The sequence below is a fragment of the Phascolarctos cinereus genome, unplaced genomic scaffold (assembly GCF_003287225.1).
Source record: "Phascolarctos cinereus isolate Bilbo 61053 unplaced genomic scaffold, phaCin_HiC Scaffold_2;HRSCAF=192, whole genome shotgun sequence".
Classification (NCBI taxonomy): Eukaryota; Metazoa; Chordata; class Mammalia; order Diprotodontia; family Phascolarctidae; genus Phascolarctos; species Phascolarctos cinereus.
This window is the reverse complement of record NW_027555625.1, coordinates 49,956,177-49,981,036: the sequence shown is the minus strand read 5'-3', so window position 1 is coordinate 49,981,036 and position 24,860 is coordinate 49,956,177. Positions and strand designations below refer to the sequence as shown.

The 24,860-nt window shown below is 47.6% G+C and overlaps 2 protein-coding genes across 4 annotated transcripts; one reads left to right on the top strand and one right to left on the bottom strand.

Moving 5' to 3' along the window:
* Positions 1-2,000: 2,000 nt before the first annotated feature.
* Positions 2,001-5,731, bottom strand: SPATA2L (spermatogenesis associated 2 like). 3 transcript variants are annotated; one of them, XM_020989113.2, is made up of 4 exons: positions 5,647-5,731; positions 5,089-5,392; positions 2,715-3,736; positions 2,001-2,230 (listed from the first exon to the last, which is right to left on the bottom strand). In XM_020989113.2, the coding sequence occupies exons 2-3, from the start codon at positions 5,389-5,391 to the stop codon at positions 2,732-2,734; spliced, it is 1,308 nt and encodes a 435-aa protein (XP_020844772.2). In that variant the 5' UTR covers position 5,392; positions 5,647-5,731; the 3' UTR covers positions 2,001-2,230; positions 2,715-2,731. The 3 variants fall into 3 exon arrangements, with proteins under 3 accessions (XP_020844772.2, XP_020844771.2, XP_078005501.1); XM_020989112.2 differs by having other exon boundaries at positions 2,001-3,736; XM_078149375.1 differs by lacking the exons at positions 5,089-5,392; positions 5,647-5,731 and adding an exon at positions 4,556-4,911 and having other exon boundaries at positions 2,001-3,736.
* On the top strand, positions 5,272-15,537 carry LOC110210282 (peroxisomal trans-2-enoyl-CoA reductase-like). Its single transcript, XM_020989116.2, has 7 exons — positions 5,272-5,361; positions 8,864-8,984; positions 10,329-10,436; positions 12,286-12,425; positions 12,534-12,630; positions 12,809-12,933; positions 14,416-15,537. The coding sequence occupies exons 2-7, from the start codon at positions 8,900-8,902 to the stop codon at positions 14,590-14,592; spliced, it is 732 nt and encodes a 243-aa protein (XP_020844775.1). The 5' UTR covers positions 5,272-5,361; positions 8,864-8,899; the 3' UTR covers positions 14,593-15,537.
* Positions 15,538-24,860: the final 9,323 nt, after the last annotated feature.

Here is a 24,860-nt window from a genome sequence, read left to right as displayed (position 1 = left end):
ATGTCAGAAGGACCCCTTTAGGGTCATGGGATTTTAGGGTTGGAAGGAACTTAATCAGCAAGCATTTATGCAGCACCTACTGTGTACAGGCCCACAACCTAAAGTCACATAGCTCAACCCTCACTTTGCCGATGAGGAAACTGGAACCCAGAGAGCTTGGGAGCAGCCAAGGTCACCTGGATAGCAGCAGAGCTGGACTGAGATTTGACCCCAGGCCCCCTTGACTCCAGCTCCAAGACACCTCCAAGCAGCCTTCCTCCCTTTCCGCTGGTTTGGTTTCGTCCTGTGACCTTGCAGCACCTAAATTCAAGGGGGGAAACGCTGTGGGTGGTGAGTCGGGCTCATTGTCTCACTTCGCCCATCCGCCTGAAGTTCAGGCTGATGTCGGCTCCGTGCTGCTGTTCCCTGAGGAGCTCAGCTCTGCTCCACTGAAGTCACCCAGGGAGGAAGGGGAGTGGGCCGTTCCTTCTCCGATCTAGGTAGTGGGACAGATTGTAAGCCCAGCGACTGGCCTTGAATCTTGACCTTCCTAAGGCAGCCGGGGAGAGCTGGGAGCAGTCACAAATCTCAAACACCAGTTTTGTTTAAGGCCCAATGGTAAGAGCTCTGGACGAGGCCGTGCCTCTTTGCCCAGAACTCTTGCTTTGGTCATGGGTGCTCTTCCATGCTCTCTTGTCTTCATCCCACTCCCCAAGCACAAATAGGTGAGGGGAGGGAAGCGTGGGAGTGTGCAGCGGGTTTCACCTCCCCAGCAGAGAGCTGGCTTCCTTTTGCTGCTAACACTCCCTCCCACCTCTGCCCCTGGATCCAGCAGTTACCAGGAGGACACCCTTTCTTAGAAAAGGCACCTTTGTTACGTTTCCAAATCAGCTCCTCTGCGAAGGACCATTTTTTCTTGATGTAGTGGCAGGTTGGCCTTAATCTGGGGGTGTTTTTGCAAACAGGTTTCTCCGTGGCCACTTGGGAGGGGACAGTCTTTAAATTTGGATGTCTCTATTCAGCAGCCAGCCCTATAAACTTTCTTGGTACTATCCCCTTTTTGCTGACTCTACTTGTAAAATTCCCCATTTTCCTCTCATTTCCCACACCCTGCTTTTTCTTTAAATGCAGATTTACCAATAAAACAGGAACAATTTTTTTTTAAATACAGCGACTGGTTGCAGGCCAAAATTTGCTGAAGAAACCTAGGGGGATGGGATGTTTGCTTAGTAGACATAGTGTGAAGATTGGGTTTCAGGGTCAGTGGCTAGGGAAATGCTATTGCAGGCAAACTCCTGGTGACTGTGGTGACCTGGTCTGGCCAGCCAAGTCTGTAACTGATGACACACTCTCCCTTCCCCCTCCCCCCAACCTGGGCAGGCTCAGGCTCGGGACTTAACCCCTTCAGAACATGTCTCGTCCACGTAGTACACTATATAGCCATCAAGTGAGGTAAATGACCCTTTAGTCTCCCTCCAAGATCACACAACCCCTAGGACAGGTGGCCCTCAGAGCAGATGCCCACTGGGCCCAATTAGACAGGGCAGGGCCTGCTTTTTGCTTTTCTTCGTATCCCCTGGCACTCTAAGCCTTTAATACATGCTGGTTGACCCTTGGCATTCAACAAAGAAGGATCCCTCAGGCTGCTCAGACTTCACCTTCCAACTGGCTGCTGCTGTAGCTGCTGCCAAACAGCATTCCACTGGGAGGGGAATAACAGGGACAAGACAAAAATCTTCCATAACCGTCTCTCCAAGTTGGCAATACTTGGAGAGTACTGGAATGATAGGGGATAGATAATGAGGGCACAGAAGAGTAAGTTTCAGAGAAGAGGCAGATTAGGGGAAGACCCAGGCAGGCTGACCGGTTGGGTGTCTCACACAACATGGCTATTTGTAACATGCCTACAGTAACGAGCTAGGGGGGAGAAAAGATGATGTGGTGTTTGAAGTCCCTGGGGCAGCCAGCTTTGGAACGGTTCGGCAAAGAACTCATCAAGAACAGGCAAAGAAGGTCCCTGGTGAACACTAAAACGCCTCACACACTTTAATTACAGACAGCCATCTACACGGGACAGGCCCTTCCTCCACGGTCCCAACCCTTGCTGATCAGAAGGGTCTTCTTTTGGCTGGAGTTGTCTGGGCAGTGCAGAAGGGCGGGCCAGCCCCAGCTCATGAAATGCCAACACTGCCATTGGACAGAGCCCTCCATGCCCAGAAGGCTGTCCTCTTCGTGGCAGAAGGGCTCACACCTAGGTGCCAGAGGTGACAGGGAGAGGGAGGCTGGTTTTAGTGATAACTTGGTCACCTCACTTACTTTGCCTTCTATTTCCAAAAGACAGGAATACCCTCGCAGAATAATTCCAGCTGATGTTATAATGCTGTAAGCTTTTTCAAAGTGTTTTCAAATATATCACAGGGTTAATGTTAGTCTTCCAGGGCCTAAATTTCCTCCAGGACAAGTGGGGACAGTGAATAACCTAATGGAGCTCACACAATTAGTTGGTGGCTGAAGGAACTAGAACCCAGGTCTCCTGAATTCTGAGCCTCCAGCTAACACTACCTCTAGCCTTTTATTTAGAGGAGGGGCTGAGGGTCTAGGTCAGGGGATCAGGATTACAGACTCCTTCCTTTCCTACTGAGCTAGAAGGTTCCTATTCCCTCCATCAACCAGGAGACAAGCCAGCTCTCTCCTTGGAGGCAAGGGGGGAAACCATACAATTTGGGGGAGCTCACCTTTGGCCCAACTCATCCTAGGGCCTGGCCCTGGGGGGACTCTCATAAAGCAGGGAGTCCAGCTGGGTCCTCTGGAGCCAGAGACGTCGCTGCTTCTCACTCAGCAGCTCATGCAGCGCGTGGCCCAGGCGGCAGCTATAGACAGCCTGGCAGTGACTGGCATGGAGCTGGCAGCATGTATCACAGCAGTAGGCAGGCAGAGTGCCCACTGGCAGGCAACCATGTAGCTGATAGCGCTGGGGCTCCCCACCAGATGCGGAGGGAGAAGCAGGGGTCTCTTCAGCAGCCTCAAGATGCCCACCGGCCCTGACGTGCCGAGGGGAACGGCTGGGGCTCTTGCCCCCGGCAACTTCTGGGGTCAGCTCCCGCCGTAAGGCAATGAAGGAGAAGGTGGTTCTCTCTTCGGTGGGTTCTTCAAAGGCCTCATAGGACATGCTCTCCTCAACTGGTTCTTCCACACTTGGAGGCTCCCAGCTGCTCCCATTGTCCCGAAGCTCCCTGGCACTGGAGGCCACATGGCCGGTGCCCCACAGTTTGGCACTCTGTTCCCAGACAGGAGGTTGATAGGCTAGCTCTGGGGAGGGTGACTCTGGCCCTGCCAAGGGCTCACCGTACAAGGAATCCTCCTCAGCACCTTCTTCCAGCATGTCACGATATAAATCGATGCCAGCAGGGTAACTGGCCAACGGCCTTGGGGACGGCTCTCCAGCTCCAGTCAGCCGCCTCCTCAGCCGGTCCACACACGTGTCCACATCGCCGCTGGCTCGACGCTCCTCAATCAGCTCTTCCGCAGACAGCAGGCTGGTTCCCAGCTTGGTCAAGATCTCCCCTAGAATCTCACACTCCAACCTCAGAGCGAAGCAGCCTAGAGCCACCTGAATTAGCTCGTAGCCTGGGGGTGGGGTGGCCACGACCAGGTGGTGTTGATCCCTCCTGGTGTAGCCCATCTTCTGGAAGCACTTGGTGATGAGGTCCTCTGAAAGCACACCCTTGAGGAAGTGGACATAGCCCCCGGAAAAGGTCTGTAATCAACAAAGAATCATGTTAGTACAGATTTAGGGGTGCCCAGCCTATTAGGATTCTTTTCCCTATCCATCAACAACTGAGATTTCTATTGGGTTACACAGGAATTCTTTCAGCAACCCTGTGAAGTTGGTAGTGTAAGTATTCACTTTACAGATGAGGAAACTGAGGGTCAGAGAGGCTAACTGACTTCCCTGGGGTTACAGTGTCGTTTGAACCCCGGTCTCTTCTGACTCCAAGTCCAACACTCTTTCCTATAGATCAGGGGTGCTTAACCTGCAATCTAACCCCTTTCGCGCAGCCATGGATAGAATTTGCGGGATCCATGAACTTGGGTGGAGAAAAAAAATTAAATCTTTATTTTCACTAACCTTTAACTTAAATTGAGCATTTTCTTCTATTACTTAAAAAGATTGCTCTGAGGGGGATCACTAGGTTTCACCAGATTGCAGAGGGGTCCCTGACCCAGGAAAAGGTCAAGAACCCTATTCTTTATACCAACCAGCAGATGTCACTGCTGAGATACCCTGGTTTTCTAAGTTGTCCCCTACGTTCCTGATGAGGCTGGTGTTGCCACGGTAACAGAGTGGAGGTGTTACTCTCCCACGCTGCCCGAGATGACATCACTCGGCTAGCTCCCCAACATTCTGAATTCACAAAGTTGCTGGGGCAATCTTTTTCCAGCTTGTTCTAGCTGGCATCCTGATTACCATGACTGTTCATTGCTACCCTGGAGGAAACCTTATTCTCTTTTGCTACTGGGCATGGAATAAACAGGAGGCAAGAGGGTGAAATGAGTGCAGGCGTAGAATCTTCACCTGCTCAGGAACTGGGTCTTCTGTGTAGTCTGTCCTCATTCCCCATCTGCTCATAGGACTTGGGACCTCAGAAATCATTTTAGTCCAACACTTTTGTTTTACACATGAGGAAACTGAGGCACGGAAAGGGATTTGAACCTAGCCCCAGATCCTGCCCACTTTCCACTATTCTACATACCTACTTAACCCCACTCTGGCAAAACTGCCTGTGACTGAGAGGATCCCCAGGGGAAAGGTGATTTTTGAAGCTTGGGCACCTTGCCTAGGCTCTGGTGAACCCATCCCTAGGAGGCCAGGCAAAGGCTGGAGGCTTGGGACACGACTGCTCTATTCCCCTGGCCCCACAAAGAACAACCAGGGTGTTCCGTCCCACCCCCACCCCCCAAGCCACTCTGGCCAAGTGTGGGCAGCATTCCTCTTCCCCACTCCCCGCCCCCATCCTGTGCCCAGCACACGACTCAGGCCCAGCCCAGAGCCCAGGACAGATTCCGCTTTGCCCGGGCAGAGCTGGGGAATTCCTGGGCCGCTTCTACCTTGATGGTGGTGAACTCCTTCCTCCAGGGAAAGAGGTAAAGGTGGACCGCGGCTAGCTCCAGAAGCTCGAACGCCCGGGCCAGGTTGCGCAGGGCGGGGGCCAGGTCGCTCCGGCCCCACAGCCCATCGGTGAAGAGGGCCAGGGCGTCGTCCTGGAGCAGCCCGTGAAGATCGAAATCCTCCACGAGGATCTGCCAGAGCACGGCCCGCAAAGTGGGGTCTGCACAGACGCCCGAGCCGCCCCTCCGCCGCTCCCGCTCCAAGCACAGACGGTAATCCTCCGACAGGGAGCTGGCGCCCATCCTGAGGGGTGGGGGTGGATGATTAGGTAGAGTCCCGCCGACCTCCCTCAGAACCCCTCCAGGGGCACCTTCCAGCGCCCCCGAGAAACGGACTAGCCAAGCCAGATGTTCTTCCCTGGCCGACTGGGAGCGGAGCCAGATGTGCTCCCCAGGAGGACCAGTTTCAGGCCGCCCCCACACCCGCCCCCGGATTCCAGCCTCAGCCACAGAATGGGAAAGGGAAGGGGAGGCGGGAACCCGGGGAGGTGTCTCTACCTGTCCAGGTTCCAGGAGTCGCCTCCGACGCCCGCCGCACAGCCCAGAGCCCAATGGCCCAGCAGGGCCCTTCCGGCTTCGTGGGGGTCTCTCCCCCCCATTGGTCAGACACGGGGGCTGACGCATATGGGGCGTGGTTTGGGGGTTCCGCCCCCCCTTCCCCGCCCAATTTTGGAGTTTAACCGTGTCCTTGCCAGACAGAAGGAGATAAAGGAAGGACCTATAAGGGTTCTGCAGCGAGTGGAAGGCTGAGGGTGGGAGGCTCTGGGGAAAGGGGTGAGGGCCCCCACCTGGGGACAGGAAGCAAGGAAGGGGGGCACTGCGATTCATCATCTCACCAGTCGTCATCAGTTTCCAGATTTGGTGTCCGAAGATGAGGCTCTACAACCTTCTAGCTATGTGACAGTAGTCAAGTCCTTCTCTAGGACTCAGTTTCCTCATCTGTAAAATGAGAGGGTTGTGCCTTCCAGCTCGCAGTCTCAAGACCCTCCTGGGATCCTGGGCCAGAGGACAGAAGGCTCCAGGGAGCATGGACTTGGAAGCACTGCAGGTTCACAACTCACGACTCACTTAGGGGTAACTCCACTTAGTCCGGTAGTGGCCCGAAAGAGTCAGGAAAACTGTGCGCTCTCTCTGCCTAAGACTCGGCCAGCCAGAGGCAAGTACGTCTGGGGCCGCTGTCTGCCCAGTCCAGTCTGAAAATCTGTGTATTTGTACGGTCGCGTTTCAGCCTCGAGCTGAGAAGACATATATTCTTTTGTTGTTTGTTTGTTTTTGTTTTTGGCTAGGCAATGGGGTTAAGTGACTTGCCCAGGGTCACACAGCTAGTAAGTGTTATGTGTCTGAGGCCGGATTTGAACTCAGGTTCTCCTGAATCCAGCCACCTAGCTGCCCCCAGAAGAGATATATTCTACATTGGAGTGTGCGTGGCACAAATTACTAACAGTAAGACCAGAAACCTAGGTTCTTGTCCCAGCCTTGCCCCCGACGTTGCTATGGGCCCTCTGTGGGCCTCAGTTTGCTCCCCTGTAAAATGAGGGGCGTGAATAATAGCCTAGTCCTAACAAAGTGAAATCAGTTTCCCTATGGTAGCGATGGAACTGGGAGCCTTCTGTCCCTTCCCTCACCTCTCCTACCCCAGAAATACCCACCGCAGGCACTCAGTCTTCCTGGGACGCTAGGTGGCAATACTGGACCACTAGAGATCTGAGTTTGCTCCCCAGAGAATAAAAGCTGGTCTCTGACCTCCCTAGCCTGCCAGCATCACAGAATCATTAAAGGTCAGGATTGTAGGAGATTACTGCAGGTGACAAAACTGGGGCCCAGAGAGGAGAAGGTACTTTCCCAAGGTCATACAACAAATCAGAGTGATCCAAACGCAGGTCTTCTAAAGCTAACCACCAGCGCATTTTTTCAGAACCGCCAACAAAACAGGCTCTGCATAGGGTACCGCAGGCCCTTGGAAGGCTTCTTGGAGGAGGAGGAGAGATGGAGCAGGACAGTGACCAGGAAAAACCCCTGCCTTGTTGATGCTGTGCTCCACAGTTCCCCCAGGACAGCACAGGAAAAAAAAACAAAAAGAAAGAAAGAAAGAAAGAAAGAAAGAAAGAAAGAAAGAAAGAAAGAAAGAAAGAAAGAAAGAAAGAAAGAAAGAAAGAAAGAAAGAAAGAAAGAAAGAAAGAAAGAAAGAAAGAAAGAAAGAAAGAAAGAAAGGCGGTGGGTTGTAGATAGAGGACCTAGGTTTGGAGTCAAAGCACCAGGGTTTGACGGTAGACTCTGCTATGTACCAGAATCCATGGGAAGATAAAATTGTAGAAAGGCACTTTTAGGCTCAATGTGCAGAAGGATCTCTCCAAATGTGGAATGAATTCCCTTATTCCCAGACACAGGCATGAAGGCAGCTAGGCCATTCGGCACATAGAGCAAAGGACTGGAAGCCAGCAAGTGATTGTTTAGTTGTTTTTCAGTCTATCCCATTCTTCGAGACCCCATTTAGAGTATTCTTGGCAGAGATACTGGAGTGGTTTGCCATTTCCTTCTCCGGCTTATTTTACAGATGAGGAAACTGAAGCAAGCAGGGTTAAGTGATTTGCCCAGGGTCATACAGCTAGTAACTGTGGCCAGATCTGAATTCAGGAAGAAGAGTTTTCCTGACTCCAGGCCCTGAATTCTATTCCTTTCACCACCTAGCTACCTGAAGTCAGCAACACCTGAGTTCAAATTCTGCTTCAGAATTTGACACCCTTGGGTGTCTGAGCTGGGTGACACTGGGCAAGTCACAAAACCTTTTTCTGTCTCAGTTTCCTCAAATGTAAAACAGGGATGATGCTAATAACACCCACCTGCCAGGTTTGTTGTGAGGATCAAATGATATAATGTTTGTAGAGGGTTTAGCACAGTACCTGGCACATAATAAGCCCTTTATAAATGCTAGCTGCTATTATTATTATTAGCAACTAGATAGCTCAGTGGACAGAGTGCTAGGTCTAGAGTCAGGAAGATTCTTCTTCTGTAATTCAGATATAGTCAGCTGTGTGATCCTGGGCAAATCACTTAATCCTGTTTGTCTCGGTTTCCCCCTCTCTAAAATAGGCTGGAGAAGGAAATGGCCAACCACTCCAGTATCTTTGCCAAGAAAAACATAGGTCACAAAGAGTAGGACACGACTATAACAACAACAATTATTATTATTTTATGGATGACCCTTGTTGAAGAAGTTGGGTGAGACAGCTAGGTAGTTCAATGGATGGAACAAAAGACCTGAAGCCAGAAAGACCTGAGTTCAAATTCTGTCTCTTTACGTCTCAGTTTCTTCATTTGTAAGACGGAAGTAATAAAAATACCTACAGGGTTGTTATAAAAATCAAATGACATAACATATAAAGTGCTTTGCAAACCTTTTTAAAGCATTACATAAATGCTAGCTATTGTTGTTCAGGGTTGGACTGGAAGGGTTGGCCTGTGAGATTCCGCTCAATTTTCTTTTCCTTTCAGTAAAATGGGGAGTTAGAGGCTATAATTTCCAAACGCCTTTCCAGTTCTACATCCCAGACTACACAATAGACTTCGTAAATTAGCCTGCAAGATTTTGGTGATTGGCTGGCTGCCCAGGGGGCGGAGCCAACCCCTATTAAGTGCTGAGGGATTGGCCAGTGAGGGGCTCTAAGGGCGGGATCTCCAAGGAACCTGCCTTACTTAATCTTTCCCCCCCGCCAAGACTTAGCTTCTTCTGCGGGGCACCCTCCGTGGCAGCATGTCACCTTCTGAGCGTCTGGTCCTGGTGCTGGGAGGAGCTGGGACCGTGGGCTCTGGGATTGTGAAGTCTCTCCTGGAGAAAGGTGAGGGCCTTCGGGGAGAGTGTGATGGGTGGGATGATGGCCCCCAGTTGGGTGGGAAGTCACTGGGGGTACAGAAAGCAGCAAAGTGGGAGGTTAGAGAGAGGATGGGGTGGGGGTGTTGGAGAGGTCAGCTGAGGAAATCCCAGATTGAGGAAGCCTGGGTTATAGGATTTAGAACTAGAAGGAATTTTAGTCTAACTTCCCATGTTACAGAAGGGGATACTGAGACCCAAAGAGGTCACACAGGTAGGAAGCAGCAAAGTTGAGTTCTGAACCCAGGTCCTTTGATTACAAACCCAGTGTGCTTTCTACTCTACCTTGCTGGTGTCCTGCCTGCGGGATGCAAGCTCTGCAGAGCATCCAGTCTCACTTCAGTACTCACTCCCCATGATCCTGGAAGCTGTGCCACCTGGGAGGGAGCTAAACCCAGGTTTCTCATTCCAACCCAGCCCCAGGATTTCCGAAGAGACTGCTGGACAATGAGTCTGGTCAAGTGCTGCTTTTTTCTTCAGTCCTTTCTTTGTCCACTGAACTTGGAGGGGGAAGGAGATGCAGAGCTGGGATAGAGAGATGGCCAGGAGCCTAGTGGGAGGACATCCTGATTGTAGGTCAATAGCCCAACTCCCAGGGCCAGACAGGACTAGACCTAGGGTTCAGGAAGCCGCTTTCTCCCATTCCCCATCTCCCACACCCCATATCTGGGTAACCCTTGGGCAGACTATTTAGACCTCTTGGACACCAGTTACTTACTCCGTAAAGTGAAATGGTTATAGGATTTAGACCTAGAAAGTACCAATAGGGAGTATGTAATCCAGGCATTCTTAACCTGGGGTCCATGGATAGTTTTCAGGGGGTCCATAAACTTGGATGAGAAAAAAATTTACATCTTCATTTTCACTAATATTTAAATGAAATTCAGCAATTTAGCGATTATGAATTTTAAAAATACAAATTATTCTGAGGATTCCATGGGTTTCCTCAGCCTGCTAAAGGGGTCCATGAAACAAAAAAAAAGGGAAGCGTCTGTGATGTAGTCTAACTCTTTCATTTTAGAGATGAGGAAACCAAGGCCCAAGGCTTGTCTAAAATTAAAGGAAGTTGTTGAGCCAAGATTTGAACCCTGGTCTCCTCTAACTCTTTCTACTTTATCCTTTTAGTTGGATTAGATGTTTTCTGGGGTTCCTTCTAGTTCTAAATTTCTGGGATTCATTTGCTTCCTAATGAGTTCAAGTCGAGTATACAAGGCCAGCTTTGAGTGAGCATCTTCTGGCCCAGACCCTTGGTCCCACTCTGTAGACTCATGTTTCCAGGAGCCTAGGTCCTGACTTTCCTCCACCGCCGTAGGGTTCCAGGTTGCTGTTATCTCCCGGGATGCCACACGCCTGGAGAAGCTTCGGAACTTCGTACCAGCAGAAGCCCGCAATAGCCTGTTCACTGTGGTTGGGGATGTGGGTGAGTCACCACCTCAGGTCTAGGGTGGGGCATGGGTTCTGGGAGTGCCCAAGGCAGTGGGGTTGGGTCTTGGGCTTGCACTAAGAGACAAATGTGAACTGTGTTCTGGAAAGAGATGCATGGAAGGAGAGGGCAGGGACCAAAGCTGAAGACAGGGAGTGGAAAGAAAGGTGAGAAATTGTCCTTGAACTCCCCTCGTTAAACCCAGCCCTCCCCTCACCCCCCCACCCCCCAACCCCCACACACACCCCACAGTCACAGGGTCATATGTTAGGACTGAAAGGAACTCCAGACTGTGATCTGGAGTAATGTTCAAAAGCAGGGCTCTTAACCTTTTCTGTGCCCTGGACCCTTCAGTCAGCTGGCAAAACCTGGACCCCTCCTCAAAATCATGTTTTTAAATACGTAAAGTAAAATACATAGTATCATAAAGGAAACAAATTCTATAAAATACAATTATTAAATTTTTTTTCTGCCATGCTATTGGAGGAAGAGAAATTGGAACTCAAAACTTAAAAAAAAAAGTTAAAATTGTTTTAACATTTAATTGAGGAAAAAATAAAATATTATTTTAAAAAATTGTTTTAAGTTCACAGACCCAAGGTTAAGGGTTTTGGTTTTTTTTTTAGGCAATTGGGGTTAAGTGACTTGCCCAGGGTCACACAGCTAGTAAGTGACAAGTGTTTGGTCTGAGGCTAGATTTGAACTCAGGTCCTCCTGACTTCAGAGCCAGTGCTCTATCCACTGTGCCACCTAGCTGCCCCAAGAATGTTCTGTGGGGGCAAAGCAGTGGAAAGAGTGTTGGACTTGGTATCAGAAGACCAGAGTTCGTATTCCATATCTGACACCACCAGTGTGGCCATGGGCAATCAATGAACACATGTGATGAATTCATTCTGAGACACTAGGAAGTACTGATGATATTACTACCTGTGCCCTCTACATTGCCTACCTTTGAGGCAAAACCCTGATGGTCCCATCTTAGTTACAGCTCCATTTAGCTTTTGAAGATGGGAAGTTGGGGACGCTGTAAACATAGTGGATAGCATAAGCCAAGGAATAGAGGCAGAAGAACACAGTGCCCTGCATATAGTAAGTGCTTAATAAATACTTGTTGGCTGACACAGAATATGTTGAGGAAGGGAGAATTGTCAGTTTGTGTAGAGCATAAAGTACACAGAAGGGGATAATATAATATGGACGAAGGTCAGACAATATCATCCCTTCCAGCTCTAAATCTGTGATGTAATACAACTCCCTCATTTTACAGATGAGGAAACTGAGTCCCAGAGCTGCTTAATCAGCAGCTTGTTCAAAACAGAGCCTGATGTGAATTCACATCACAGGCCTGCATTTCAGAATTGAAAGGGCATTCAATGCACATCTAATCCTACTCCCATCTGAAAAAGATCTCTGCAACATGCCCAGGCCCCTGAGGACAGGTCCAGAACCCTTCCCACTAAGTTCATTTGCAGATGAGTTAACCATGGCCCAGAGAGGTTAAGCAGTTGGCCCAAAGTCACAGAGATAGTAAGTATTAGAAGAGGGATTTGAACTCGGGTCCTCTGACTCCAGAGTGGAAACACTACGCTACACCAAGAGGCTGTCCTGTGGCTCCCCAATTTCAGCCAGCTCCAAAGGGCAATGTAGGGACAGCATCTCTCCAATGACCAGCTGGTCCAGGAATGACAAGGGAATACCCCTTTAGGTCCAAGCACTGATGCTCAGCTCACTCCTAGAGGAATGTGGCTGTCTTCAGAGAACCTGTGTAGCTATCTCAAAGACAGCACAAACGAGGAGGGGCAGCTTCAGTCTCTAAGCCACCCTCTGGCTCCCTTTCCCTCTGTAGGCACCGAGGAGGGAGCAGAAGCAGCAAAGGTGTCCCTGCTAGAAGGAGGCAGGAAGGTCACAGATGTGGTGTCCTCTTTGGGTTTCAGCTGGTGGCAAGGAGGGGCGCCCCATACCCAGAGCCTGCAGGAGCTACAGTGGGTACGAAGGGGCTGTGGGGTGAGGGAGGAGGAAGGTATGAGGAAAGCGGGAGGGGTGGGATGGGGAAAGGCAGTAAGAATTGTGGATAACAAGGTCCCTCCTGCCTAGGTCCTGGAGACCTTGCTCCTGAGTACCTTCACTGCCTGGAAAGCCTTCTTTCCTCTGGTCTGGGAGAACCCTGGAGGCTCTTACACCTTCATCACAGGTGAGGCTCTGGCCCTGAGCAATAAGCAAGGGGACCAGCAAGGTCTGTGTCACTCTGGGGTCCCCTGGGTGTTGGAGGAGCCCCAGCAGAGTCACCGTTGGGGTTGTCCATCCCCTTCCCTCCCACCACCCCGCAGCTGGGTGCCCAGCATCTGTCCCACCTTTCTGTTATATTCTAGGGAGTGCGGGAGACCGTCTGCTCAGGCCAGGCACAGGCTTCCTGACGCTGGGGGCCTCAGGGGCCCTGGCCTTCAGCAGGGTGGTCCGTGAGGAATACCCTGATGTACCCTGTAAGCTGAATGAGGTGAGGGGCCCTGGGGGAAAAAATCTACTGGATGAGGGTCTGTAATGTGGTCGGGGACATCAGGCATCTGAAATGGAGGCGGGGTGGAGAGAAGGGGAAAACTAGAAATCTACGATTGGGATTTCCTAAAGACATCAGTATTCCACTCAACCACCCTTGCTAGCTCTGGGAGAGATAGGAAGGTTTTAGATAAGATATGGCCCCTGCCCTAGTGGAGTTCATGGTCTAGAAGAGGGATTAGGCACAAACTAGCTAGCTATAATACAAAATGACATTTGAAAAGTGCATAAGAGAGGTGTAAATTGTTATGTAAGGTCTGAGAAGGAAAAGGTCTTTACTGACTGAAAGATTAGGGAATACTTCATAGAGAAAGTAGCATTTGAGTTGGGTTTTTAAAAATTAGTATGAATTTGTAGAGCTATAATGAATAATTTTTGTGCCTGGGGCAATCTGCAGTATGTGTGTAATGGAGACCCATTGTGTGTGTGTGTGTGTGTGTGTGTGTGTGTGTTTGTGTGTGTGTTCACTCTGAGACACCAGGAAGTACTGATGATATTACTGTCTATACCTTCTGAATTTCATACCCTGGAGTAAAGCCTTGATGGGGTAAAGCCACCCTATTATGTTGTTATTTACTCATTTTCAGTTGTGTCTGACTCCTCATGATCCCATTTGGGGTTTTCTTGGCAGAGGTACTGGAGTGGTTTGCCATTTCCTTCTCTTGCTCATTTTACAGATGAGGAAACGAGGCAAACAGGGTGAAGTGACTTGCCCACAGCTCCATTTAGCATTTGAAGATAGGGGAGGGGGGGACGTTGTAAATATAGGGGATAGCATAAAACAAAGGCATAGAGGCAAGAGAGCACAGTGCCCGGCACACAGTAAGTGCTTAATAAATGCTTGTTAACTGACAGAATATATTGACTTGGGGAGAATTGTCCAGTTTGTATGGAGCATACACAAAAATGAATAATGTGAAATAAATCCAGAATTGTGCAGGGCTTAGAAGGTTGGGCAAAGGCATTTTGATCTTTACTCAGAAGGCAACAGGAGATTTTAAAACAGATGCATGATCACATGCATGTGTGAGGAAAGTCAGTCTAATAGCTGGTATGAAGGGAGGCTTAGAGGGGCAAAAATCAAGGTGGGAAGACCCAGACAGTTCTTTCCCATGTTAGTTTAAATCAGTAAGCATTTATTAAGTGCCTCCTATATGCCAGGCCCCTTGATATGTACCAGGGATACAAATACAGAAATGAAAGCCATCCCTGCCCTCATCTCTATTGAAGGGAAGAGACATGTCACAGGAAAGTAGATAGAACATAGAGACAGAGGAGTGCTGCTGGGGGGAAGGAGGCTTCTTGTAGGAGGATATACTTGAGCTGAGCCTTAAATGGGACCCCCACCAACTTCCACTGAACTTCGTTCTATATGGGGAAGAGAGAAGCTGATGGTGTCTTTCTCTGCCTCTCTAACACTCAGGTGAAGATCAATATGGGAGTCGCACTCCCTGAAGCTCTGGGGCCTGGCTACATCAGCCACCTGGAGGTGGGCCAGGCTGTGGCCTCTCTGGTGGATAAGCTTGCCGTCTCACACTCTGTGCTGTGTGTAGACTCCCCTGCTGACCTCCAGGTCTTGATCTCAGATGGGAAACTGTGACTCCTACCCTTTCCCAGGAAGCATGCACCCATCTGCAGCTGGCCACCATCAACAACCCTACCCATTTCTCCTCTCTAAGGAGCTTCCTTTTTGGGGTTGAGGATGCTTCTAAAAGCTCTCCTGAGCCTGAGCCATCCCTATATTGAACCTCCTGTTTTCTGTATCACTTCTTACTATCCAAAACCTTTCCAGGTGGGGCCCCAGGTGAGACCTGTCCTTTCTCCTGGGAATGGTGGGCTGGTTTGAGGAAGAAGGCAACAAGCTGAATGGCTTGCACACAGACACAGAGCCTTGCTACAGCAGGGAAAGGGCAGGAGCTAGAACGTCAGCCTAGAACTTAGAATGTCAACATTTCTGAGGCCCATTGCATTGGGCTATGTGGAAGAAAGGCTCAGGTGCCCTGGTCTTTGCTCTTGGTAAGAAAGGATGCACAATAGAAGAAGCTAACTCTCACATGCCCAGCCATTTTGGTCTGGAACTCATGGTGACCCCAGGGTCTTGGGGGGAGGGTGGGGATAGGAGGACAGAAAGGGACCATGAGACAGTGAAGCCTGGGGCTTGTCCCCCCAATCTGAATCTGGACTCACACAGTACCAGAGTATTTACCAACAAGTAGCATATGCAGGCATCTGAACCTCACCTCCTCTCCCTGACTCCTATCCCAGGGAGCCAGAGATCAGAGACACAGGGTAAGAGCAGCTGAAAAGATGAGAAACATAGAGAATGCTTCTCCCACACCATCAGCCCCTGGAAAGGAGTCCTTAGCTAGTCCTAATTGCCTTCCCCCCCATCCACCTCTCTTCTATTCCCAATGCCTTCCACTTCTTAGAATACTTAACCAAGGCTAGAGTGGATAATATCACCAACCCACCTTGTCACCCCCTAATGCCCAATATTTCTCCCAATCACTTTGTTCTCTTTTAATAAAATTTGTACAAATTCCAAGTTGCTTCTGATCCTTGGCAGGGGGTTTCTGGGGGTGGACTCTCCTGAATCTTGCCCCTGGACAGGGCACAAAAAAGGAAATGAAATACAACAAACATTTATTTGGCACATAGTAGGTATTGGCCATTGTCCTAGGTGCTGGGGATACAAATACAGAAACATGAGTCAGCCCTCAGGGAGCTCACATTTAGGGGGAAACACATATACACATGAATGCAAAATAAACCTAATTTTGCAGGCACATGGGATATCTTAACAGGAGGAATAGGTGATATGATAATAGCAACCTTACGTTAGTATGAAGCTTTTGTTTTACGTTAGCTCATTTGATTCTTACAACAAACACTGCTCTTTAAAAAGCATGATCTTGAATTTCACCAAGGTTACAATGGGACTTTCCAATATTTTCCTGTCCTACTGAAGTGCTCAAGAATAGAGATGGATAAGTCAAGTGGTGACCAGATCCAATGCACATTTTTTAAAGTCTCAGCTCTCAACTGCAGCAAGGCCACGTATCTACTCCTAACTGATTGTCCTCTATAGAAGCCTTCCCATACATTCTCTTTTCTTCTTTCCATACCAACTCCTCTTTCCAACCCTCACAACTGAACACCTGGCCTCTTACCTTATTGAGACCTCTACCTTGAGCTTCTTCTCATCTTTTCTTTATCTCATAATCCTTTGACATCACCCCCTCTCCTATTTTTCCTCCCTCACTCCAGGCTCTGATGAAGTGGTGGCACTTCTACACAAGACTGACCCATCAACATGTACCTTCTTATCCCATTCCTTCCTCTTCTTTCCAGTAGGTTGCCTGAACAATCATCTCTCTCTAGCAGTCTCTGTTGCCAACATGCACTCCCAAGTCTGCCCATCCTTAAAAAGTCCTCACTAGGCTCTGCCATCCCCTCAAGCTATTGTCCTATATCTCTCTATCCACAGCCAAACTGCGTGAAATTTGTGCTTTTCATTGTTCCTACTTTCTCTCCTCTAACTTGCTTCTCAATCCATTTACATCCATTTTTTCTTCTTTCATTTCCAATCCTTTGCAATCTAGCTCCTGACCTTGTCACGCAGTTGAAATTGCCTTCTCTAAAGTCATCAATGATCTCTTGTTTGCTGGATTTCCTCAGTCTTTATCCTTCTCACTTTCTCTGACCATGATTCTAGAGGACTACATGACGAAACATGGTACCCCTCTCCTGACAGAGAGGGGATGGATTCAGAGTGAGACAGACTTTTTGGATATGATCAATGCAGGAATTTGTTTTGCTTGACAAAGCATATTTGTTACAAGGGTTTGGGGTTTTTTTCCCTTTATTTTCAGTTGTGGGGAAGGATGTGGGAGGGAGAGAAATTAGATTTTTGTTAAGTTTTCAAAAATAAATTTAATTTTTAAAAAGAGCTAACATTGGTTTTAGTAGAGTTGGAAGCAGTGAGCTCAAGTTCCAGTTCTTCTCATGACCTTCAGCTTCTCATCTGCAAAATGGGTATAACAACATATTCTAGTCTAGGGGTGAAACATATAGATGGATAGCTATATCTATAGGTATAGCTAGATATATTGGCATACATACATAATGGATAATTTAGGGAAGGAGACAGCCTTTAATAATTTCAGGGAACAGGAAAGACTTCTTGTAGGAGATGGCACATGGGCTGAACCTTAGAGGAAACTCAGGATTATAAGAGGGAAAGTGAGAAGGAAGGGCATTTCAGAAATGGAGTTAGGAGTGCTGCATTGAGAGAATGGTTGATAGGCCAGCTTGACTGGAACATAGAGTACATGAAGGGAAGTAATGTGCAAAGTCTAGAAAGATAGGCTGGACCCAGATTGTGAAGTGCTTTCAACACCAAGTTAGGGAGTTTGTATTTTATCCTGGAGGCACTAAGGAGTCATTGAAAGTTCCTGAAATGGTAGAGTGACAGGATCAGTGCTTTAGGAAGATTATTTTGTCAGCTGTGTGAAGGGTGGATTGGAGGAGAGAGAGATCAGGTGCTAGGACTTCAATAAGGAGACTGATGCAATATAGTCCAGACAAGAAGTGATATAGGGCTTGAACTAGGGTAGTGGCTGGATAAGCTTACTGAGTGGGGATGGTTTCATTCTTTGCACTTGTATGTACCTTCAGGGTCTAGCACAGTGCCTGTCATATAGCAGGCTGATAAATGGTTGTTGATTGATCCAAGAGATGTTGGAGAGGTAGCTTGATAAAACTTAGTAACTGATTGAATGTAAAAGTGAGGGTGAAAAATTAAAGATAACTCCCAGGCTGTTAACCTGGATGTCTGTCCCCTCAATAAAAACAGGAAGTGGGAAAGTGGCAGATTTAGGGGGGAAGGCAATAAGTTCCACCTTTAATATGTTGAGTTTGAGATGCCTCTTGGGACATCCAAGTGAAGGTATCCAACAGGCTGTTGGTAATGTGGGACTGGATTGTGGAAGAGCAACTAGGGCTGGATATAAAAAGATCTAGAAATCTTCTGCATAGAGATGGCAAAGCAGCCCATGGGAGCTAGTAGGATCACAGAGTGAGCATGTAGAGATAGAAAAGAAGAGGGTCCAGGACAAACATTTTGGACACATCCAAGGTTAGGTTGTGGGTGACCCAGGAAAGGCGACTAAGAAGGAATGTTTGGACAAGCAGGAGAAGCACCAGGAGGGCAGAGTCAGGAAAATCCAGGAATGCTTTGGAAAACAGAATCAGATGGAGGCATGGGTTGATTGATTGCCTAAATGCTGCAGAGAAGTCAAGAGGAATGAAGATGGAGAAGAGTCCATTGGCTCTAGTACAGAGCAGTTTTAGTTGAACAGTGAGGGTGGAAACCAGACTTCAAAAGCTCGGCAAGTGAGAGGAAGCACGTGAAATGAGTGTGGACAGCAGGCAATAAGGTTTGGAAAATGCTGAGTTTGAGATAAGGGTCTCAGACCTGAGTGAGGAGACCTGCAGTCTAATCTGGACAGCCACATCAGAATTCCACTTCTACGTGGAGGTGTCTGTGTGGCTGGGGACAGGCTGTTTTTTACCTCTTGGAATTCCCTCCAAGATCGTCTCCAGTCTATACTGTACACATCTCCTTTGTATACAGCTGTTTACAAACCATCTCCCCCATTAGCTGTGAGCTTCTTGGGGGCAGGAACTGGTTTGGTTTTGTTTGCTTTTCTTTGGCTCAGTGCCTGGCACATAGGTACTTAATAACTGCTTCTTGACTTGACTTATTGGGCCTTGGTTTCCTGATCTATAAAAATGGGGATAGTGGTATTTAGGTTACTTACCTCAAGGAGTTGTTATCAGGAAAGGGCTTTGTAGACTCAGAGTATGGCCTAAGTGCTATTAATATTATTATCATCATTCCTTCAACACCCCTCCCCCACTCCCTGCACAATAAATACTTGCCAATTTATTTTATTTTATTTTATTGTTAGTACTGGGGCGTCCTATCTTGCTCAGGCTAGAAGTGCAGGAGCTATTATTCACTGGCGTGTCCCTTTCTGACTGGCAGCGTTACTTCTAGCTGCTCAATCCTGTTTTGGTCCTATTCACCCAACCTCCTTAGGCAGCCTAGCGGCCCCTTGTTTCCCAGAGCTCACCATATGAATGTGTAACTTAGTGTGGACACTCCCTCAGTTCAGTACATTGCAGCTCAGAACTCCAGTGCCCCAGCAATCCACTAGGCCAGAGGTAGGATCACCTGTGTATGCCACTACACTGGGCTTGATTTTATTTTTCTAGTGGCTAGTTTCTTTCCGCTGCAAATCATGCTTCTGTATCGGGGGAATATTTTGGTCTTGTTTCCTCATTAGACTGCGCTCCTCAGGTATGGGGATTGTCTGTCTCCTCCTTTTTCACTTCCACTCCATACAGATTCTACACATTGAATTTACCCTCCCGACTGACTGATCAAGAAAAGGAGTGCCTGGCTGGTTGGGAGGATGAGAGGGAAATGGGAACAAAAAAAAGCCATTGTTCTCCATGGTGGTTTCCATGCCTCTTGGTGATCCTCCAGGCCCGGTGGAGCTCCAGAAACTTGGCAGTCACACAAAGGGCCAGGTTAGATCATCAGACCAACCCTTAGTCTGGGGATGATGGGGCAGTGACTCAGGTGGCAGGACTCTGGGCCCAACCCATCGGTGCTGGCCAGGAGGGCTTGCTTAGGCCACATTCTAGAATGGAAAAGGTAATTGAGTGCAATCAGGGACCTGTTAGTCTTTTTTTTCCCCAAAGGAACAAAGTTATTTATTGTTACATAGCCTTGTGTTGTTAAATAGTAGCGTACTTTACTGTACAGAGGAGCACACTTTTGATTTACAAGATGTTAACAAAAGTCCAAGTCCAAGGTTTCTTGAAGAGCAATGCAAACATTTCCCAATGACCGTTCATGGCTCAGCTTAAAACAGCTCCCTTTGACTTCTGAAGGAACAGTAGCTAAAGACAATGCCAAATGCTGACAAGCATATGGCAGTGTGATTTGGTAGCTCCACATTTCATTTCACTGGTAAGTCTGATGTTACCCAGAGCAGGATTTCACTGTGTGCGTAATGAAAAGGCACCCCTCCCGGAATTTTCTTTTTACCACGTAGTTTTTCGGAACAAGAATTTCACAACACTCAACCTCTATTTCCAAGAAATAATGCTTGACTACATTTCACATATATTTCAAAGTAATAAAGTTTGAAGGAGGAACGAGTCAAAATCTCAAGGATTAAAAAAGACATCCTTTGGCTTCTGAAAGGGTACGGAAACGAGGTTAGGTTCAGGTAACAAATCACAAACATATAACACACCGAGGATTTGGCAAGAGTAACATAGGCAGCATTTTCTGCCAGTTTTTTTTTTTTACTGAAATGTTTTGCAGTGCTTAAAAGGGAGTAAAATCTAATAGAGAGCCTCAAGAAATGTCAATTAGTAAACTGGAAATCTAGTTTTAAAGCCAACTCTCTTTTCTATAATCATGAATAACATCTGAGGGTCTGTTTATCCACCCAGCAATCCGTGTGACTTTGCCATTTTTCTCATTTTCTTTACCCCATGTCACAAAGAGCCACCATAGTAACAATTCTGATGCCATAGAAGATTATGACTTCAGGAGCCCAAATAAGAGGGATTGTTATTTTCAAAAGCAGATTAAGTTGCTTTTTAAAGAGCAATGCAAAAAAGTCTAGGTAATAAATTTAGAAATTGCATTTGGAGACAGTTTTTCACAATACTATTAATCTATTTGAAAAGTAAGCTATAAGTCAAATCAAAGTTAATTATGCAAAAGGAAAAAGCTGAGGCAGGCTTAAAAGAAAGACAGAATAAGTAGAAATAATTTTACAGAGAATAAAACCAGGGACTTCCCAACTGTAGATGTGTGCAGCTCTACTCTGAATAGAACCAATGTTATTTGTCAGGAAAATCACAGGATCTGGGTTGGAAGGGATTCTCAGAGGCCTCACAAAATCTGAGTGGTAGAGATGGAAGAGACCTCACGCCATCTAGTCCAAGACTGGCCATGACAGATGTGCAAAACCAAGGCCAGGATATCAGAAGAGTCTCGCCCTGGATCACAAGGTTAGCTAAGAGCAGTCCTGGGGCTTTGGAGTCCCAACCTGGAGCTCTTTCCCTTAGACCACACCTGTCTCCTCATCTGCTGCCATTCCTCCCTTCCAGGTTCCTCTCTACACTATCTTTAACCAGATCAGTTGCTCTCTGATGGAACACCTATGGTGATACCACCTTGCAGATGTTTATGGCATTCTTAGACACTCCTAATTGCTACAAGACAATTTTTCATGTTCCAAGAAAGTTGTCTTTCTTTTTCCTATGCCATTCAGGCCTAGTAGTGGTATTACTATACATTTTCCAACTCATTAGTGTTTATTTTTTTTTACTTTGTAGGGCAATCATAAACATAAATGTCAAACTTTTTATTGTTTTTGCTTCTTTGTGTATTTGTAATTTATCTCCTTTCTATTTCTCTTTTAATATATTGAGCTTCATGAAAAAGATTAAAATACTTATCACATTAGCTTTTATGTATATGCCTTCAAAGCAAATCTTGTGTAAAAACAAAAATGGAGACCTTTACCCTCAACCTCTCCTGACACTGGCAGTTCTGACCACAAATGACCTACCTTTCCTACACTCATGTCCTAATTCAAAACATGCCATGCAGGAGGGAGAGAGAGTTAGGCCAGGGTGGGATTACCCTTGGGGCAATTAGAACACCTGCCCGGTGACTTTCCAGGGGAAAACCTCTCCTTTGTTTCTTTTTGAAGTTTTATGGTTGCCTTTTGTTTTGACATCACCACCATTTCTGGATGCAGCTCTGGGGAGCCTTCATTTGGAGCAGAAATAGCTGTCAAAATTCAGAATAGTCCCTGGCACAAAGTGCATAATAGATATTTGTTCATGTGACTGGCGCAGTATATGTAACATTTCACATCAGTCTTTCATCTCTCCAGTGATACGAGACAAGCACACATCTCCATCTCTTCTCTGGGGTCAAGATTGTTATTATACAACAATACATTGAAAAATCATAATTTTTCTACTTTCCAATGGGCAGTTGTGGTGAGAAAGGAAGAAATAGAGGCCCAACCCTTCAGAAACTTAGAATTTGGTCTTATTTCATGGAGATTTGTATGGCTTGTTGGAGTTAAACCCCCATAGACACCTTGCAGCTTGTCTTAGTGCAGAATACAAAAGGTAACAGTAGAATACCACAAGAGAGCAACTGGGGATGAAGGATTTTCCACTCTTATGTGCTCACAGGCCCCAGACAGGACCCTTGGAAGCATCATGGTATAGTGGAAAGAACAAAGGACCAGGTTTCAGGAGAATTAGATATGAGTTCCAGTAATTTGCTGTATGACTTTGGGGAAATAATGTCTTTTCTCTGTGCCTCAGTTTCCCTACTTGTAAAGAGGTCCAATCAGATAATTTCCAAGGTCTCTTCTAGCTCTGTCATTGTGATTTTGGGGCCAAGTTTGGGAAAGGCAAGGGGATGTTAACAAGGGACTAGACTAGTGTCCTTGAGAGAGCTGGGGCCTAGGCTGGTGACCAGGGTGAAGGGTCAGAAAGGGACTGGATGGTCTTCTCAAAGGAGGCCAGGCAGGAGGCTTGATTTCCAGGAGTTCAGAGCCTTGCTGCTCACCCTCATCTCCTTGGGTCCACTGTGTTTCTACCTTTTAGAGCTCACCTCATTCAGGTGAACAGGACACTGTCTTCTTGGTGGCAAGTGGTTCCCTAGTAATCACTGCTCACCTGGCCCCTTCCCCAGAGGAAATCTATGAAGTGCCCACTCGCTCTTGCCCTTTGCTGGACACACTTTCAAGGCTATTCCTTCCCAGTCTCAAAGCCAAGAGCACTTGGCTGTTTTTCACTGCCCTACCCCCCCCTTCCCCCAGCTGGGGATGCCAGTAGGCTGGAAATCAGATCTCTTTCTTCCTCATCCCCTGTCGTACTAGACCCAGTGGGGAGGCTGTGGTGCAACGGGGTGTGACTGATACAGCTTGACATGTCTTTCCTCCTTAGGAAGGGTTCTAAGGTTTAAGGGTACATCTGGAGATGAATACATATTTTTTTTTAACTTGCCAGACTCAAGCTTCCAAATCTAGGACTCTTGAACCCTCAGGGTAGACAGCAGCTAGTCTCAGGAGACAATGGGGCTTTCTTGTCTCTGGACAGGGCTTAGGCCCTAGGGTGTGATGACCTGGATAAGGCCCATTTCCCCTCTTATGAGATGGCTGCTTATGCTTTTAATGATTCCTGCTTTTAACCACCGCATGGCCTAATGCTCACAGAAGTCTGGCTATAGAGGCAGCCCTTGTCCTTGGGCAGTTTTCAATGAACGAGCCGAGGTGTTCCTATGGAGCCATATTTCTGCGAGCTCTGCGCTCTCTACTCAGCCCTCTTGTCTGTCACACCTTGGACCCTAGACTTACTCTTTCCTCTGGGTATTATTTTGTTTACCTCCTCCATACCCCAACCACATCTCCCTGAAGTTGTCTCCTCATTCTTAGGCACTCCCCCCACCCCTGCCACCTCCGAGTAGGGCCTCTATAAATTCAGGAGGCACAGACCATGTGGTTGGCTGAGGACATGATTACAGCCTGGGTCTTGATCTCCCTTTTGGTTCCAGCTGGTGAGACCCCAGCCCCTTACCCCCACCCTGGTCTTTTGTTGAGTGTTTTTTTTTCACGTTATGCCTCATACTCAGGCTAGAAAGGCCCCACACATGACATTTCAGTGGTGTACCCAGACTGCTACTGTTGCTCTGAGGTTGGTTGGCTTGGGGGAAGGGAGGGCTAAAACAGACATAGAAATGAAGGTATGCAGAGAGGCCTACGGGCTGTATCAATAGGATTTGGGCCTAGGAGATAACAGCTTAGTAGAAAGAACTGCAAGACCAGAGTCTGATTTTGGCTTCGAGAGTGAGGATCAACATTATTCCAGGTGTCACTACCAAGGGCCAGAGTTGTTAGCCTTTACAAAGGGCAACAGGAGCCCCTCCACAGCTGGCCTCAGAGAGGAAAAAACTACTTCCAAATCCCAGTAATTTTGGATATTACTGAAGCCTTGAAAGGCAAGTTTCTTTCTCTCTGGTGTGGTGGACAGAGATTTCTCCCTCATCTCCTGCCTTTCTTCATATGTTCATGACGCCTTCTACCTCACCTTCTCAGGTGAGCCACTGCCCCTGGATGAAGGGTTCTTAACTTTTTTTATGTTACAGATCCTTTGGCCATCTGGTGAAACTTATGGACTTTTCTCAAAATAGTAGTTTAAATGCATAAAGTACATATAGCATTATAAAGGAAACCAAGTGTTAGTGAAAATAAAGATGGAATTTTTTTCCCATCAAAGTTCACAAAGCCCCTGAAATCTCTCCATGGATTCCAGGTGAAGAATCCCTGACTTATAACCAATTTCCCAATGTGGCATTGCTTGGCCACCTCTAATCTCGTGCCTCTCCCTGGACTGAGCTGGGGGAGAGGGGTGGTGAGTCATCCCTCCAATCAAAGGAGCCCTCTCTCTCCCTAGTTCCTTATGAGCCTTCAAAATTTGCTCAAGTCGTCCTGGAAATTCTCTTGGGTGCTTCCTAGTGCGAATAGGTGCAACATTAAGCATCCTTTTTATGCTTCCTTCTCTACAGCCCCACTACCAGAGGCCTATGCAAGCCTATTACCACACCCCACGGAGAGGGTTCTGCATGCAAAGGAGGGGGGTGATGGTGTTACCAAAGAGTCAGAAGCCATACTTCCTGCCCTCAAGAAGCTTGTCCTTTTGGGAGAAATGTAAACAGACGACACCCAAGGCTTAAACCAATCTGTGTAGGTA